Source organism: Gymnodraco acuticeps, unplaced genomic scaffold (genome assembly GCF_902827175.1).
Source record: "Gymnodraco acuticeps unplaced genomic scaffold, fGymAcu1.1, whole genome shotgun sequence".
In the NCBI taxonomy this organism is placed as follows: Eukaryota; Metazoa; Chordata; class Actinopteri; order Perciformes; family Bathydraconidae; genus Gymnodraco; species Gymnodraco acuticeps.
The window spans coordinates 604,407-619,434 of NW_022989913.1; the positions used below are offsets into that span (position 1 = coordinate 604,407).

The 15,028-nt window shown below is 36.9% G+C and overlaps 1 protein-coding gene across 2 annotated transcripts; it reads right to left on the bottom strand.

The window, feature by feature from the left end:
• Positions 1-455: 455 nt before the first annotated feature.
• LOC117542205 (macrophage mannose receptor 1-like) lies at positions 456-15,020 on the bottom strand. Of its 2 annotated transcripts, none has more exons than XM_034209757.1 (31): positions 14,888-15,020; positions 13,893-14,246; positions 13,515-13,685; positions 13,128-13,283; positions 12,045-12,155; positions 11,311-11,448; positions 11,045-11,221; positions 10,285-10,439; positions 9,618-9,731; positions 9,233-9,348; positions 8,963-9,111; positions 8,673-8,872; positions 7,774-7,889; positions 7,406-7,478; positions 7,169-7,322; positions 6,626-6,664; positions 5,923-6,086; positions 5,752-5,813; positions 5,242-5,342; positions 4,984-5,126; positions 4,669-4,774; positions 4,293-4,420; positions 4,157-4,201; positions 3,859-3,961; positions 3,414-3,646; positions 3,011-3,176; positions 2,406-2,570; positions 2,006-2,122; positions 1,401-1,556; positions 1,243-1,272; positions 456-1,092 (listed from the first exon to the last, which is right to left on the bottom strand). In XM_034209757.1, the coding sequence occupies exons 1-31, from the start codon at positions 14,988-14,990 to the stop codon at positions 845-847; spliced, it is 4,293 nt and encodes a 1,430-aa protein (XP_034065648.1). In that variant the 5' UTR covers positions 14,991-15,020; the 3' UTR covers positions 456-844. The 2 variants fall into 2 exon arrangements, with proteins under 2 accessions (XP_034065648.1, XP_034065647.1); XM_034209756.1 differs by having other exon boundaries at positions 3,859-3,964.
• Between the last annotated feature and the right edge of the window lie 8 nt (positions 15,021-15,028).

Sequence of the window (15,028 nt, forward strand, 5' to 3'; positions counted from 1 at the left end):
AGGCATGGCTAGAATGGGTGATCTGTTTGGTATTTTGAGCAAAAAACTTCATAGCCTTTTTTTAAATATTTTTTTATATATCTGAGACCTATGCTATTGCCTAAAAATAGCATGATAGGTCCACTTTAAATAAGGCATTCAAGCATGCAATTCAAGAAAATAAAGGGACCATTAATCGATACAGGTGATGTGAAGATTTCCATCTATCGTATACATTCCCTCTTTTCAGATGTACTTGACTTACATGAATATTGATAGAAGTACACTATAATGCTAACAATCACTACTAGGATACTAGGATACTTATATATATTTGGGCTCTGTATAAATATATCTAAACTGAAATCCTTGTTGAGCTATATTTACTGGCACTGAACAGCTAGAATGGGAAGATGACGGGAAGTTAATTATTCCCTTGTTATTTTATTTTATTTCACAAGATATAACTCACTTAATTACCATGTAGTACCAAGTTTATTGTTTATTTAACAGTGACAGGCAGTGAGATTTATTTTCATATTAAGAGCACAAGCAATCTACAGCATCTAATGAGCATAAGCATAACATGTAACAATTATATTATGTACATTTAATCAGATAAAAAGACAAAATCAAAAAACAATCATTCCCATTGAGACATCCTAGAGCCTAAACTGTTCTGTTCCAGGAGGTCAGACATAGCCAACTCCATTGAAACTCACACTTAGTGACTTATTGTTAAATAACTGAATATACACTGAATATTGTAAAAAACAAAACAAAGCAAAAACAAACAAACAAAGCATCACCGTGTAATACATGAGCCTGGGATTCAGTGTCTCACTAGATTTTACTACTTTATAAATCACAGAGCTATAATAGGCTCAGGGTTTTCCTCTTCTGCATTCTCTATCAGTTTATTGGTATCGACCACATCAGGTTGGGATCGTTCTCTGTCGAAGTAGAGCGGATTGTCAAAGGTGGGTAAGGTGGGACGGGGAGCCTTCTTGTAGACGAAAAATCCAAAGGCTATCAGCGTAGAAGTGACGGTAATTATCAGCACGACTATCAAACTGGTGTGGACACGACTGTGAGGATCCTTTTTCAGGGGTTCTGCACACATTTCATCAAAGAAGATATCAGTCAAAACAATCCAAACATTTATTTTATTTTCCGTTACATATTTTTGAAACCTGTCAATGTTATATTACTGTAATGGTTTTTTTTCCAATAATAATGATCAAATACTCAACGAAGACTTACCAGGTTTTCCTCCTGGATCTGAAGGCATCACTGTTGGGGGGGGGGGGGGGGAAAGGAAAATGTCTCATATTATTAATCTCTTTTATGTAATATAAATGTGTAATATTATGCTACATTCTGAAAAGAAACATTTAAATGACATGGTTAAGTGATCTTACCTTTGGGTGTTTCGCAGACGTATGATCTGTCGTGCCATCTGCGCCCCGTCTTCCAAGCCCCGTCCGAGGTGGCCATCTCTGCGTAGTCATTATCAGTGTCGTCTGCAGCCCAGTTAGTGTAGTCCATCACAGTTGTATCCAACCACATCCATGTTCCTGGGGCCAAACGGACAATGATTGTATCACTACAGGGGCAACATCTGGTAAACACTATATTTGGTGAATTCAAGCTAGAATTTTTCATTTGGAAGATTTTTTAAAAATGTTTAGTTTGTTTTCATTTAATCACGTACAAAACCAAGAGAGCTACAATCATTTTCAAATACATGCATGGCGAAATACATATAATACTATTGCAATTCATTTTTCAAACATTATTCCTTTGACCGACAGGTGGCAGCACTGCGCAAAGATACGCAACAATGCACCATCAAAGCTTTTTGTTAAGGTTTCCACAAGTTCAGTTTCAAGAGGAAGAAAATGTATTAAACAGGTTAGATCCGACGGATACACGCAATGCATTTCAGTGAGGAATAATTAATTAACTTTAAGAACAGTTTTTCTTTTAAATAAAATGTGTATTGGTACAAAGAGTGTAGTCGTACCTTTATGAGTTTTATACAAGCCGATCCAGAAAGCGGTGTGGCTATCTTGAAACATTTTCACATTGTTTTGAATGAATTGTTGCTCATCTGGATCTTCGATACTAGCCAGGATTCCACCTTCAGAACAAAATAACAGAACCGGTTATAACAATTACCTAAACCCTATTGCTAGTTGTGGTTTGGTCACATTTACTGACCTGTAGAACAACATTAACATGTCCTAATAAAACAACAAATATTAGGGCTAGGTATACAATTATTCTCTGCAGGATGTATCTCTTAGTTTTTTTTTAGAAAACTTTATTTTATATTATTTGGGCAGTACATGATATACAAAAGTTACATTAATAATACATATAACACACAATGAATACATATATAAATAACATGTGTCTCTTACCATGCCTGACACAGCTGCTAGCTGCATCTGCCCATTCAATTTCCTCTGTTATAAACAAATAACAATGACCCTTGTATGGCAGCCAGGTAAAACTCTGGTGGTACTCCTCATTCGTCTCGTCAGGGCAAATCCCTGGGAAGTTGGTTGACTCTGTTGGTGGCAAATCTGTGATTGACAGAGAAAGTATTGTTTATGTTCAAGGAAATCACTGCTGGCTCATAAAATGATAAGATGATATATGCTCTATGGTATTGCGACCAGTGTCTGCCACAGAAAACCTGCTTACTGTATGTAGAACAATACGATACAATATGTCAATTATCTCTTACATTTTCACAAAAATCAACTAAAATATAATTTGACAATTTTACGAGTTAGCTCTTCCAGACATTTAAATGAAAGAAAATCTACAATTAAATAAAAAGGATACAAATAGACCTCCTGTTACCTATAAAGTGTCACATTAACGATGTTTAGGCACTGTTCAATGTAAAGGAAGGACTTGCGCATGGACAAAGACATGCTATTGGAGTTATTGTTGATGTTATGCATCCATATCATGTTTCATTACACCCTTACTTGACACTATCTATTTGCGTTCGTACCTGAAGACTTCATGCAAACACTGTTCATGGTCTGGTTGCAGAAAGCAGTCTCCCATTTTCCATCCACATTAAGGAACACACACGGCCTGTTCCTGCTTGGTTCCCCTGCAGCCCAGCCTGCATTATTCAGGTGCCAGCCATCAATATACCTAAAATACCCTTGTGTCTGAAAACAAGAATGGATCAAATCACCATTTTAATTTGGCATGCATTGTCAATGGCTTTTTGAAATGTAATTTTGTGCCACATAGATTAAACAATTGTACACTTTGTTGTTTCCTCATGGATAAAATCTTATAATTATCTATAGTAAATCAGTTATAAAAACAAAAACAGTGAAACTCTGAAACTAGCCCATAGGAGTTGTTTCGACAGTAATGTTGAGCTTTCTGCAGCTATGTACCTGATTCTTGTTCAGTCCAATCCAAAGAGGGGCTTTGAGGTGCATAGCCTGCAGCTCCACGTGGGCCTGCGTCCACTCGTTTCGCAGGCTAGCCAGGTTTGCTTTTTCATTTTCACATAGCTTCTTTGCATTCTCCCAGGTCAGATTGTTAGTCACAACTCTGATGCTGTCATTTCCCAGATGTACATAGATGTTAGAAATGTCTGGTTCTGGTTGGGGCGGGATATGTGGGTCTGTTGAGAGGAAGACAATCGTTTTTTTATGTTTTGTTATTTTTACAGACATCTTATTGCCACGTAAACTGTTAATTTGACTGCAAACACTTTTTCAAATCATCTTTACTCTACTACGGAGAATGCACAATGATGTTTAGGCTATATAATGCGGTACCCTAATTTCTTAATTCAAGACATGCATACATCACCTTTCATTTTCATAAACTCACCAAGATTTTGAAGACAGACAAATCCATTGGTGTCATTGCAGCCCTTGATAAGCCATTTCCCGGTACCAAGATCAGGACTCCTTGTCATCATAACACATTGTTCCTGCTTAAGTATATTAGGAGTGGGGTGGGAAGTCAAACATCTTTACAGTATGACATTCAAATGTAAACAAATTCTGAATCATGGTTTAAAATTGCAGCAGTCTTGATTGATTGATTGGACTGCTTACTACCTTTATCTGGTGTTAAAAACTAAAAAGACTGATATTTAACTTTAAACAAGCAGCTAAAATGTTACCTCATCCCATCTTTTATAAAAGGTCCCCGGACGACGTCGTTGTTTCTAAAGAGCAGAACAAGATAACAAATATTTCAAACACTTTTTCCATCTAGACAGCAACTCAACAACAAGTTTGTAGATTGTGTGTACTTACAGAATAGCCCCAGTTGGTGTATAGCCTTGTTTTGCCATCAGTCCAGAAAAACCCGTCTTGTTTCAAACCATTTAAACCAATCCACAGGTCTGTAGTTGATATTTCAGCCATTTTAGTAGTCAAAAATGCTGAAAATGTAAATGGTAGAAATTAAGTCGTTATAACCTTTTTTGGTTCATTTTTTTTAAGATTGTGATTAAATTAGATTTAAATCAGTTAGAAGACACCATATAAATGACATCTCAAATATGTGCCTGTTAAATTTGTGCAGTTGTTTTAAGGTTAAGCAGGAACGTTCCCTTTCTGTATTTAGATCATATTCATGATTATGTTACATGATGATAATTAAAACAATAGGAATAAATGTGGAACAAACCTTGCACACGTCTTGTGGAAATTGACGCTAAATTGCCTCTCATGGTAATGCACTGTCTCCTTGCTTCCTCCCAGGTGGCCACTCGACTGCTAATAATACTGTAACACTATAAATGAGGAATAAAATATTGATTATTTTCCCTCTACAACCAAAAAACATTTTGTATTTAAGCTTCAAGGCCATCTGATATGACCTTCAAAACAAATCAGTCCCATGAGACAAAGAACATCTAAATGCTAAATAACTGAGATTAAATAAGTGGTATTGTAAGATTTGTGCTGAAGATATTAACATAATTTAGCAGTTGTTTTTCACCTTTGAGTCAAATTTGGTCCATTTGAGTGGACAGCCACCTTTAGGAGGGACTTTGGGGGCAGCAGTGCTGTTGACGGGTGGAGAGCCTCCTCGTTTACAGATGGATCGTTGCTCCTGGCCACAATTAACAGTACGCCAGAAGCCTATAAAGTCAGCAGAGATATGATCAGTAACATTTCACCAGCAACATTTTACTTACATCTAATCTTATTTAGAACATCTTGTCTCTTTATCATCGTTCAATTTGAATTTACTCACCCATGTAATAAGTCATAGTAACACAGCTCTCATCAAAGGAATTATCATTTGGTTGATTTTCATCCCATCTTTGATACCCCACTGGAGAATTATCCATCCACCTTAAACCACACACAGTTACATCAATTACAATGTGTAATCAAGCAAAGAATAGTAGTTTCACATTATATACTGTAACCCAAATTATATACTATCAACCATTTTTCCATGGTTCATAAACCGCAGAAAAATTAAATATAGAGGTAAAAATGACTTGCACATTTAAAAAAAAAAACCCACTAAAATCAAGAAAAGTTATGCATGAAGTCCAACTAAAGCGTTACAATTACTTAAAAAGGTAAACCGGAAGGTTAGGAAAAGTGGAATAATGCATGGTTGAGGATGACATAATGTAAATTATGCACAATAAAATGCACATAGTATTATCAGCAATAGGCAACAACGATTTCCCTAACCACTTTAGATCAAATCATTGTATTTCATTTTATATAATTTTATATTTATACTCACCAAAATGACCTATCAAGATCGACTGACAAACCTATATAATAGGACCCATAGCTTCTGGAAATCTGCAAACACACAAACACGCAACCTTTAAGACCCCTTCTAGTTATAAAAGGCTCTTCTAATAAGGGTACACTTTCAAGGTGTAAGAAAAACACACACGAAGACCCCTACCTGTTTCCATAGGAAGACATTTTCGTCTTTGCTGTTGATGGACACCAAGTCCCCATGCCTCTGCTGACAGAAGAGACGAGCGTCCTCCATGGACATTACCATTCCGTTCACATAATACTGACTCCCTCTCCACACAAGCCAGCCGTCAGATGTCGTGTTAAATGCTGCAAAGGTTTTAGAAAGATATTGACAATTTTCAATGTATTTTCTTTTTCAAGTTTTCCTTTCTTTTTTTTTCCGTTCTAGCCAATCTTTAACACTATAACACTCCTCATCTGAAAGTTTACAAAACATCAAAGTTAATGAGTTTTGGTCCTTTATATGGCCTATCCCAAGTGTGCCTTCATTCTTCTTTTTTTTTAAAGATATATTGGTTTAGGACAATAATAAACTACTTAATTAAGAAAAAGTCATATTTAAAAATGTCCCAGTTGTCTTTCACTTGGTTTTCATGACCCTTTAATATATTTGTATGTTCACATTTCAATAAGATGTGTTACATTTTGGGTTTTAGCATCTGAAACAGCCAATTGTAAGACTTTTGTGATCATTATATATACTAATCATAACTGTGAAATGTTAAGCTAGTACTTGAACACATCAAAAAGTGTTACATGTGACTGTAACTAAACAGCTATGTCTAAATGTGTTGCACTTGTTTCTATCCCCATGGGTGTGTGTTTGGTTATACAAAGTCACTTACCCACCACAGTATTATTTGGAGGTGGCTTTGGTGTCACTCCTGTAAGGCCACAAAATAATGTCAATTTCATGCAGAAGAAAGCAAAAACATCTCCCATCCTCCAGGTACTTGTCTTTGAGTCTTTTCTTACTTTTTGATCATGTTAATCAGAAAGGGTAACACGCCATCTTGCCTAGTTTTATTATCTGATTGAATATAAGATAAGTTAAATGTAAGATAAATAATTTGTGTTATTATTCAAGACATATCTTAAACCCTGTCGTTGTAAAAGTATTTCAGAATAATAAATACTTTATTTAACCTGGCAAATGTGTGATAGTTTCCTCATTAATTAAAAAATATAAATAAAACACAATATTTATATAAACATAAGAAATAAGAATGTGCAAAAAAACATATAATTTAAAAATAAGAATTAAAACTAAAATGGTCCAATGAAGACAAAATAAAATATAAATACATATCAAGTCAGTTGTTCCTGAAAGAATGTTTAAAACAACGTCTTAAAAGAAAAGCATTAACTACACTCTTTTTCAACCGTACCTGCGCGGATCTGACACAGCCAGTCATTGAACAATTCACAGTTCACATCGTTCCAAGACCCGGACTCATCCCAGTTGTGAATCCTGAACTCAGCACAAGATTCATCATTGTTGTGATTATTGGGCTCTCCTTCCTGCCAGTGTAGGAAGTTTACCTGTGAACGAAAATACATATTTACAGGATTGAGTGATTTTGATGATCAGATTAGTTGGAAAAAGTAAAACACAGTCAACTAACCGGTGATCCATCAGTCCATGTAAAACCAGAGACAGGGTCAGGAATACGAAGTCCAATCCAGGCTTTTCCGTGTCTGCAGTACAAAGATTAATAAATGATTTATCTATCCATATTATTAGTATTATTATTATTATTATATTGACTACTGTTACCCCGTATGACTTAATTGAAGAGATGAAAACTACAACAAAAAGTACTCAAGCAAATTAACAGATCTCAATTGCAAGGTGAACTTCTTATTCTATTATTTTACGTATTCAGTGTAAGTTTTGTGTCTTTTTTTATTATTTTTCTTTCAGAGGGATCTAATACCACACTGTATATTAATCCGTGTCACTTTTTAAGTAATAGTTCAAACAGGCTCATACCGTGCCACAACCAGCTCAGCTGAGCTGTGGATGCTGAGCAGGTCTCCTCCAATGGCCTTGCAATAATCCCTGGCCTCAAACCAGGTCTTCTCATTTGCACGAGGCCCTGTGAAAAACTGAGCACAAGAGGGAAAACCTGATTAAAGTAAACCAGATCATATTTATTTAATATTTGTATTTTTTTTTAACAAAAAATTGGAAATAAATTATTTGTGACCTGTGACATTGGCCCACACAAACAGTAATGTTTCTCGCCACTTGGGGAAACAAGTCGTTTACACAACACCGACATACAGTATCATCTCCTTTTAGTTCATATGGCAAACTCGTTAGCAAACAGTTATTCAATTGGAGGCGGGTTCCTCTCTATCTGGCCCAATATTTACTCTCTTTAGCTCTGTTTTTGGTCCCTTCTAACTCCTGAGGTAATCATATGTGGAATAAACCAGTGCAAACCCATTAATACATCACAGGAGAAACTATACTGTGTATATGTAGTATGGCAACATATATAGAAATGCTTGATTGTTGGTCAGCACCATTAAAACATTTTAGATTCAATTTAAGTTGCAACTCTGTATAAAATAATTATTTAGATAACTGTAACAAAGAAATCATAATTTCAGTGCCAAGTACTTGCTATAACTCCACTGATCTGCATTTATAACTTTTGACAGATAGTTTAAGCCTCTGATTACCAACCCAGTCATTTTGGCCAATATTCAACTTATGCTCATGATGATGATCAGATTGTCCCTAGAAACAACAGCTAACATACAATAGTAGTAGTTTAAAGTTTGGTTATATTTTTTGAATTAATTAATTTGATGGTAAATGTGAAAGGACATATTTTTCTGTTGGTATCAACATGTTTTATTTGCGTTGACCGCTGGTTGTACCTTTGAACAGAAGTTTCTTGTTCCAATTCGATTCCAACCCTCCTCACACTCAGGAGGTCTTTGAGTGGGTGGCACAGGGGTTAAAACTGCCCCCTGTGCCAGATGTTTGCAGATGTATTTCTCCGTATTGGTGCAGGGCAGCATATCCCAGAGTCCAGACAATATCCCAGTTGTGATGGCAACACAGCCTTTTTCGTAACCTTGATTTGGGTATAAATATGTTATTGTTAATCGAGGAGCTACTGGTAATGCCTCCTTTTTTAAAGATACAATTGCATCTTTCACCCTACCTGGCATTTGAGCGTTCCAGTGAGTAAACTTCACCGTGTCTGAGTTGGTCCACACAAATTGATCAATGTTTTTCTGGTTTGAGAGGCCGAGCCAGAAGTATTTCTCTGGCCTCAACCCAACCAAACTGACGAGGTAGGCATTATCCACTCTGGAAGTAGTTACACAAGTAGATGGACTTTTAGTTTTTGTTTAATCCAATCGTGTGGAATATAGTGTATGGCACTTGCACATAGTCATCTCATCTCTAATACAAACATAAGGGGTCTTACCCATTGGAAACATCAGCTAAGTAGGAGCTTGAGGTCGTGCAGGCATCTTTCGCTTCATCAAACGTCTTTGTCTCCGTTCCTATGAAGTAGCAATAGGACCCATGTCTTTTCCAACCCTGTAGGACACAGAGAACTAATTAGATCTTGAGAGTTGTGATTTTAAAATGCTACATATCCATTTTGTACAAAAAAGACATTTATCTGCATTGGTTCAGTATACATGAGAGAGATAATAAGCTGACCTACATCTGAACGTGATATATAGCCAGTAACTATTCAAAGGTAATTTCTGTCTTATTAATCATGCACTTTGATACTATATTATGAATTCATATTATATGCTTATAGAGCTCATATACTCTTTCCTCTAACAACATGTACTCACAGCTTCGCAGCCAATGTCCACATCTACTTTTACCGGGCTGGTTTCTGAGGAGCTTTGCTTCATACAGATAAAACCATGTTTATCTCCACAATAGTTATCCGCCCAGTTAGCATTCTGCAAGAAGAAAAAAACTGTAAAAATGATGCATACATTTGAATCAAATATACTGGATGGATTGACTACAACACTCATTCATAATGGGACATTTCTAATGCTTATTCTTTATCTTATACGACAGACAACAGATTTGTTCTTGTAATATTGAATGTGGTTTTATATGTAATATTGTCCTGCACTACGAGTAAATGTCTCTTATGTTATGACAATGACAATTTTACTGAATGTCACAAACAATAATAAATATATGCGAGTATAACTACTTACGAACTACGTTCGTAGCTTCCAACAAAATAAAATAATTGATGAATTCGACCCTAAGCTCTAAATTTGTTTCGTCGCCCAGGATAAGATCAAATCTGTCTTTACAAACAAAATGCATCTGCATATTTATTGTACAAATCAATAGAGCTTTTCTAAAGTTCCATTCAACCAGGGTGGTATCTGACCTTTCCCCATGTATGACCTGTATGGATTTAGTGGTATTGAATGGGTATAGGAAGGATACAATAAATAATAAAAACAGTCATATCCACATGGTGCTCCTTACATCTCCCTTCATCAGAACGCAGTTGACTGTATGTGCGGAAACAGTAGGTTTCCCAAACTCCCAGCTGGTGTAACTGACAGTGGAGTGGTCGCTCCATTCAAACAGCCCCTCTGTCGTCCTGTCGTTCAGCCCAATCCAAAGCTCATCAGTGGGTGCTGCAAACATGGGCAGTAAAGAATATACAGTATCTCATGTCAACCATTGGCAAAAATCTTACTCTTTTAACATGTTCTTCAACTATAATAGTGGACGTTTTGTTGATGTGAACATTGGTAAGAAATAAGCAATTGTAGACATCAGTAAATCTGTCAGCAAGTATTGCACTTTCTACTTTAGGTGATACATATTTTCTCAGTACATTGGTGTAGCTGTATTTGTTTCTTTATTATACTGTATTTTACAGTCTTCCCTATCGATTTACTCTGCTGTTAACTCTGTAAAATGCTAACCTTGTCTTCTGCAGACCCCTTAACAGTCAACAAACATTGAAATATATTAATAATTATCCCATTTTGAGATTGCGCCAATTAACAATGTCTCCGACATGATTATAAGTGCATCGTTAGTTATCTCATGAATAAATAACTAATCCTAATACATTTGACTGTATTTTTAAATTCTTGCATGTCATGGAGATCAACATTTTATGATGTTTAAGTCTGAGTGTGTTCATGTCAAATAAAAAAATAGATTAGGTTTTGAAATCAATCCACAGCATAAAAAAGACGTTAAGAAGTTAGACTGTCGTGTCATCCCGTACCATATCCAAGTTGCGAGATGATAAAGCTTTGGTCCTCCACGTTGCGGATGCTCACTAGATCCCCTCCTTCATTACGACAATCTATCTGAGCATCAGTCCACATTAGAGCTGTCCGCTTAAGGTGGAAACAGTGTCCATTGTAGGGAATCCAAGGGTCTGGACAAGATCCTTGCTCAACTGATGAGAAAAGGAACAAAAGGGGATGAATGACTGATACCAACAAGGAAAAACAGTAGCTTTTGGGAAGGTAGAATATGTTTATGTACTTTGTGGAGGAGTTGGAGGGACCCCGGGTTTGTAGCAGACGTAGCTCAGTTTCTTGCCGCAGGATGAACTTTGCCAGGTGTGCTGCCCAGCAGAGTCAAGAAATGCACAGTTGTGTCCAGGATTAGGAAGTGGATTACCTAAAAGAAGATGATGAGTTAACATGAGATTCCTTTCTTTATGAGTGGAGATTAAAATACACGGACTAGATACACTGACTAACACAGCCTGGTTTCTTGTTTCTCTAGATATCATAAGGTATAACACATCTTGCAATCCTGTCCAATAATATCCCTTATTTAAATGAGGAAGTTATGGGATCTTATCAAGGGAAAAAAAGTGGAATTTATTTCGAAAGGGATATTCATTTAGGGACAGGATGACTGGAAAATATGTTTTGTGTGCATGTTTCATTATTAGAAAAAGCTGATTTTTGTCGGCATTGAAACAGCAACATTGACAAGGATTTAGCTGCTTAATGCTTCATCATGATGCAAGCTAATTGCTAACTGAGTCGGTTTAGTGCTATGCAGGTAGTTTACAGTTTACAGTTTTTCACTAAAAACCACAATGGTGCGTGTCATGAGAGTGAACCATAACAATAAAGTATTAGGCTCTAAAACCAAAACAATAAGCTGAACACACAGTCAGTTAGAGAGTTTGTAGGGAATGATAGGGTCATTTCCTAGAGGAACTTTGGAAGATCACTTTGAACTGTTCTGGCGTGCAGACTTACCTGCAGTCCATCGCAGATAACAGAAGGGCTTCGAATCCGTCCATTGCCAGCCATGATCTTGGTCAAGGACCAGCCCGATCCACAGTTGAAGTTTCCCTGATCCCATTAGTGCTGTGTGTTAATGTGTGTTTGTGTGTTTGAGAGGGAGAAAAAAGGGAAAAGGACAGAGTAAAGAAATTGTTCCTCTTTTGCACATTGTTCCTCTTTTGCATGCTTTATAACAAGTCAGCAAAAGGCAGAATTCAAAGTCACACAAGGGAAAGCTTAAAAAATTAACCATGTCCTTTAAGAGTGTCAGGATTAGAGAAAAACAGTGCATATTAGTACATCTAATGATGTGTGATAAAAATATAATAAATAAACTGAGAGTGATTGGGAGCTAGTTTCAACGAGACCTACAGATTTGCAACCAAAGTGCAGAGGCTTCATATCACTCCTGTAAAAATGGATTGCACAATTTCCTCTGTGTCGCAGTGTCACAATGACCCTTGGACCAACATTAGGCTGATCATAATGTTCTGGAGGCCTTTTTTTCTAGAACTACTGGTTACTGGTAGTCATTGTATCACTGTCATTTGAAGTGCATTTTGTTTTGTCCAGGGACTGCAGATGAAAAATAACCTGTTGGCTAACTCTGGCGCATTTACAGAAATGTCAATCAATGTGCACTGACCCTGTCAAATAAATAAAAAAATTAATAAACTTGTTTCTTGTTTTCCCCCTAAACAAAACAACAACATGTCTATTGAATAAAACAATTTCAGTGGTTTGAAAAGTAAATGTCATTTGGTAAAACTTATTTTCAAACAAAATCTTAAGATTCCAAACGTACAGAGTATCTTACTGAAACAAATACTGGCCATGTTTTCCTTACTTAGAATAGATGCATTAAACATCATTTTAAATATCAATTTATAAAAAAGTGCTAGACTCTATCTCAAAAAGTTTAACATGTTAAGATCATTTAAGGGCTTTTTGATTTACCAACAGACCATTTAACCCATGTGAGATGATACATGTACAAAGTGACCACTCTATGGTGGGTCAGTATGCATCTGCACCATCCACCAGGTGGTATCTTACCTGAGACAAACGCCTGCTCGTGAGGGTCTGTGATGCTGAGCAGGTTGGCCGCCTGCTGTTTGCAGCTGGCATCAGCCTGGGCCCAAGTCAGAACCGACTGTGTGTTGATCTGGTAAAACGCTCCTGTGACAATGTTCTTCGCCCAGTGTTCATTGGCTGTTCAACACAGTAACATCAAAAAGTTAATACTGAATTAATTCAAACAACAATTCATCACTTTTTAACCTAAAAGTGAGCTCTCACATTGCATGCTTTGTGTTTAGCATCAGGTTATGTTGATTAAACTACACATCAACTCGTAAAAAATATCACGTAATATGTACTCTGAAACCAAAACGAATCTGCCTAAAGATGCATGTAATGTTGTAAATGAAATGCAGTACTCACAATTAGTAGGGCAGTATCCCCACCGTTCATGTTCATATTTTGTTTCAACTGCACACCATTGACGCTTTACCGAGGAGTCGTATGTAGTGCAGTCTCCAAACCACCGGTCTTTGTACATGAAGGGAAACATGCAGACCTTCCCAAACGCATTGCCTTCAAGGGTGTAAAGTTCTAAAAGGGAATCAAGAGGTTGATCAAATGAAATCGTCTTGAAATGTTTTCTCTTCTCACTCAATTTACTTCCGTCAATCACAGCCAAACTCTAGTGAGAAGAAACACGTGGCATCATTCAACTGACACAAATATGCATGATTTTTACTGGGATTTTTTATTGTGTTGTTTATTGTAGGGTGTGGCTGTTCAGTGTTCATACTGTACCTCTGTATGTTCTTGAACAAGCACCGCTGGCTGTCCCTGTGATGGTGAGCTTGTTATTGGGCCCGACAGTTCTGGAGAGAGCAATTGAATCATCCGGTTTGACTTCAATGTAGAGCGATTGGCCTTTGAGGGCAAGCAGTGTTTCATTCTTGCATTCCCACTTTTGTAGGTCACTGTTGTTACAATCGTAGAGGCTCACTTCACTCCCCACACTTTTGCCCTGAGCACCAAGGCACTTTTTGCTTGAGGTAACAAAAAGACGATCACCAGTCGTCCAGCGCACTTCAAGGCAGCGGACTGATCTTTTCACCAAACACGAAGCAGTGGCTTTGTTAGTGAGTGCAAATGGGGAATCTGCAGAGAGATGTGAAAACAGGCACAAGCATTAACTTCAAAGTTGGTCAAATAACTTGTTTTTTTCCAAATTGGAAATATTAACAAGTAAAAAGCTTCATAAAAATAATTAATTGGAGACTTCTTCTTTTCAACTTGAGCTCCTCTCTCTTCAAAACATTGTTTTTCTGTTTTATTATGGAAGACTACAGATGCCATCAGAGCCTCCTTAACACTGTCAGCTGTAGTCTCAACAAATACTTTTAATGTGTTTTAACATTAGTTTTGGGGAGGCTGTGGCGCAGTGGACTAGTGTGTTGGTGTTCGGATCAGGGGAGCACAGGTTCAAACCCCACTGCAGTCAGCATGTTGTTGTGTCCCTGGGACACTTCACCCCAAATTGCTCCTGTGGGGATTGTCCACAGTATTGAGTATGTAAGTCGCTTTGGATAAAAGCGTCTAACATGTAATGTAATGTTTTAATTAATGATTAAATTAAACTAATTTTCAGTAAAACAAACGTATGAAGGTTGCTAATCTTTACATCTGTACAAAGACACACGTTGACAGCTCACAGATGTCAACAATGTATATAAAGAAAGAATAAGTAAGTCCTTACATACAGAATATGTGACATAAAAGAAGTTGAGTGCTTACTTTACCATTTCTCATTGAACATTGAGATGTTGTGATGAAAAGCAAAAAGGCTGCTAGCGTTATCCTCCGGGTCGTCATTCTCCTGATAAGTCTCAGAGCCGCAGACATTGTCCACGCATTGCAAGCAGAGGACTTATGAGCATGTA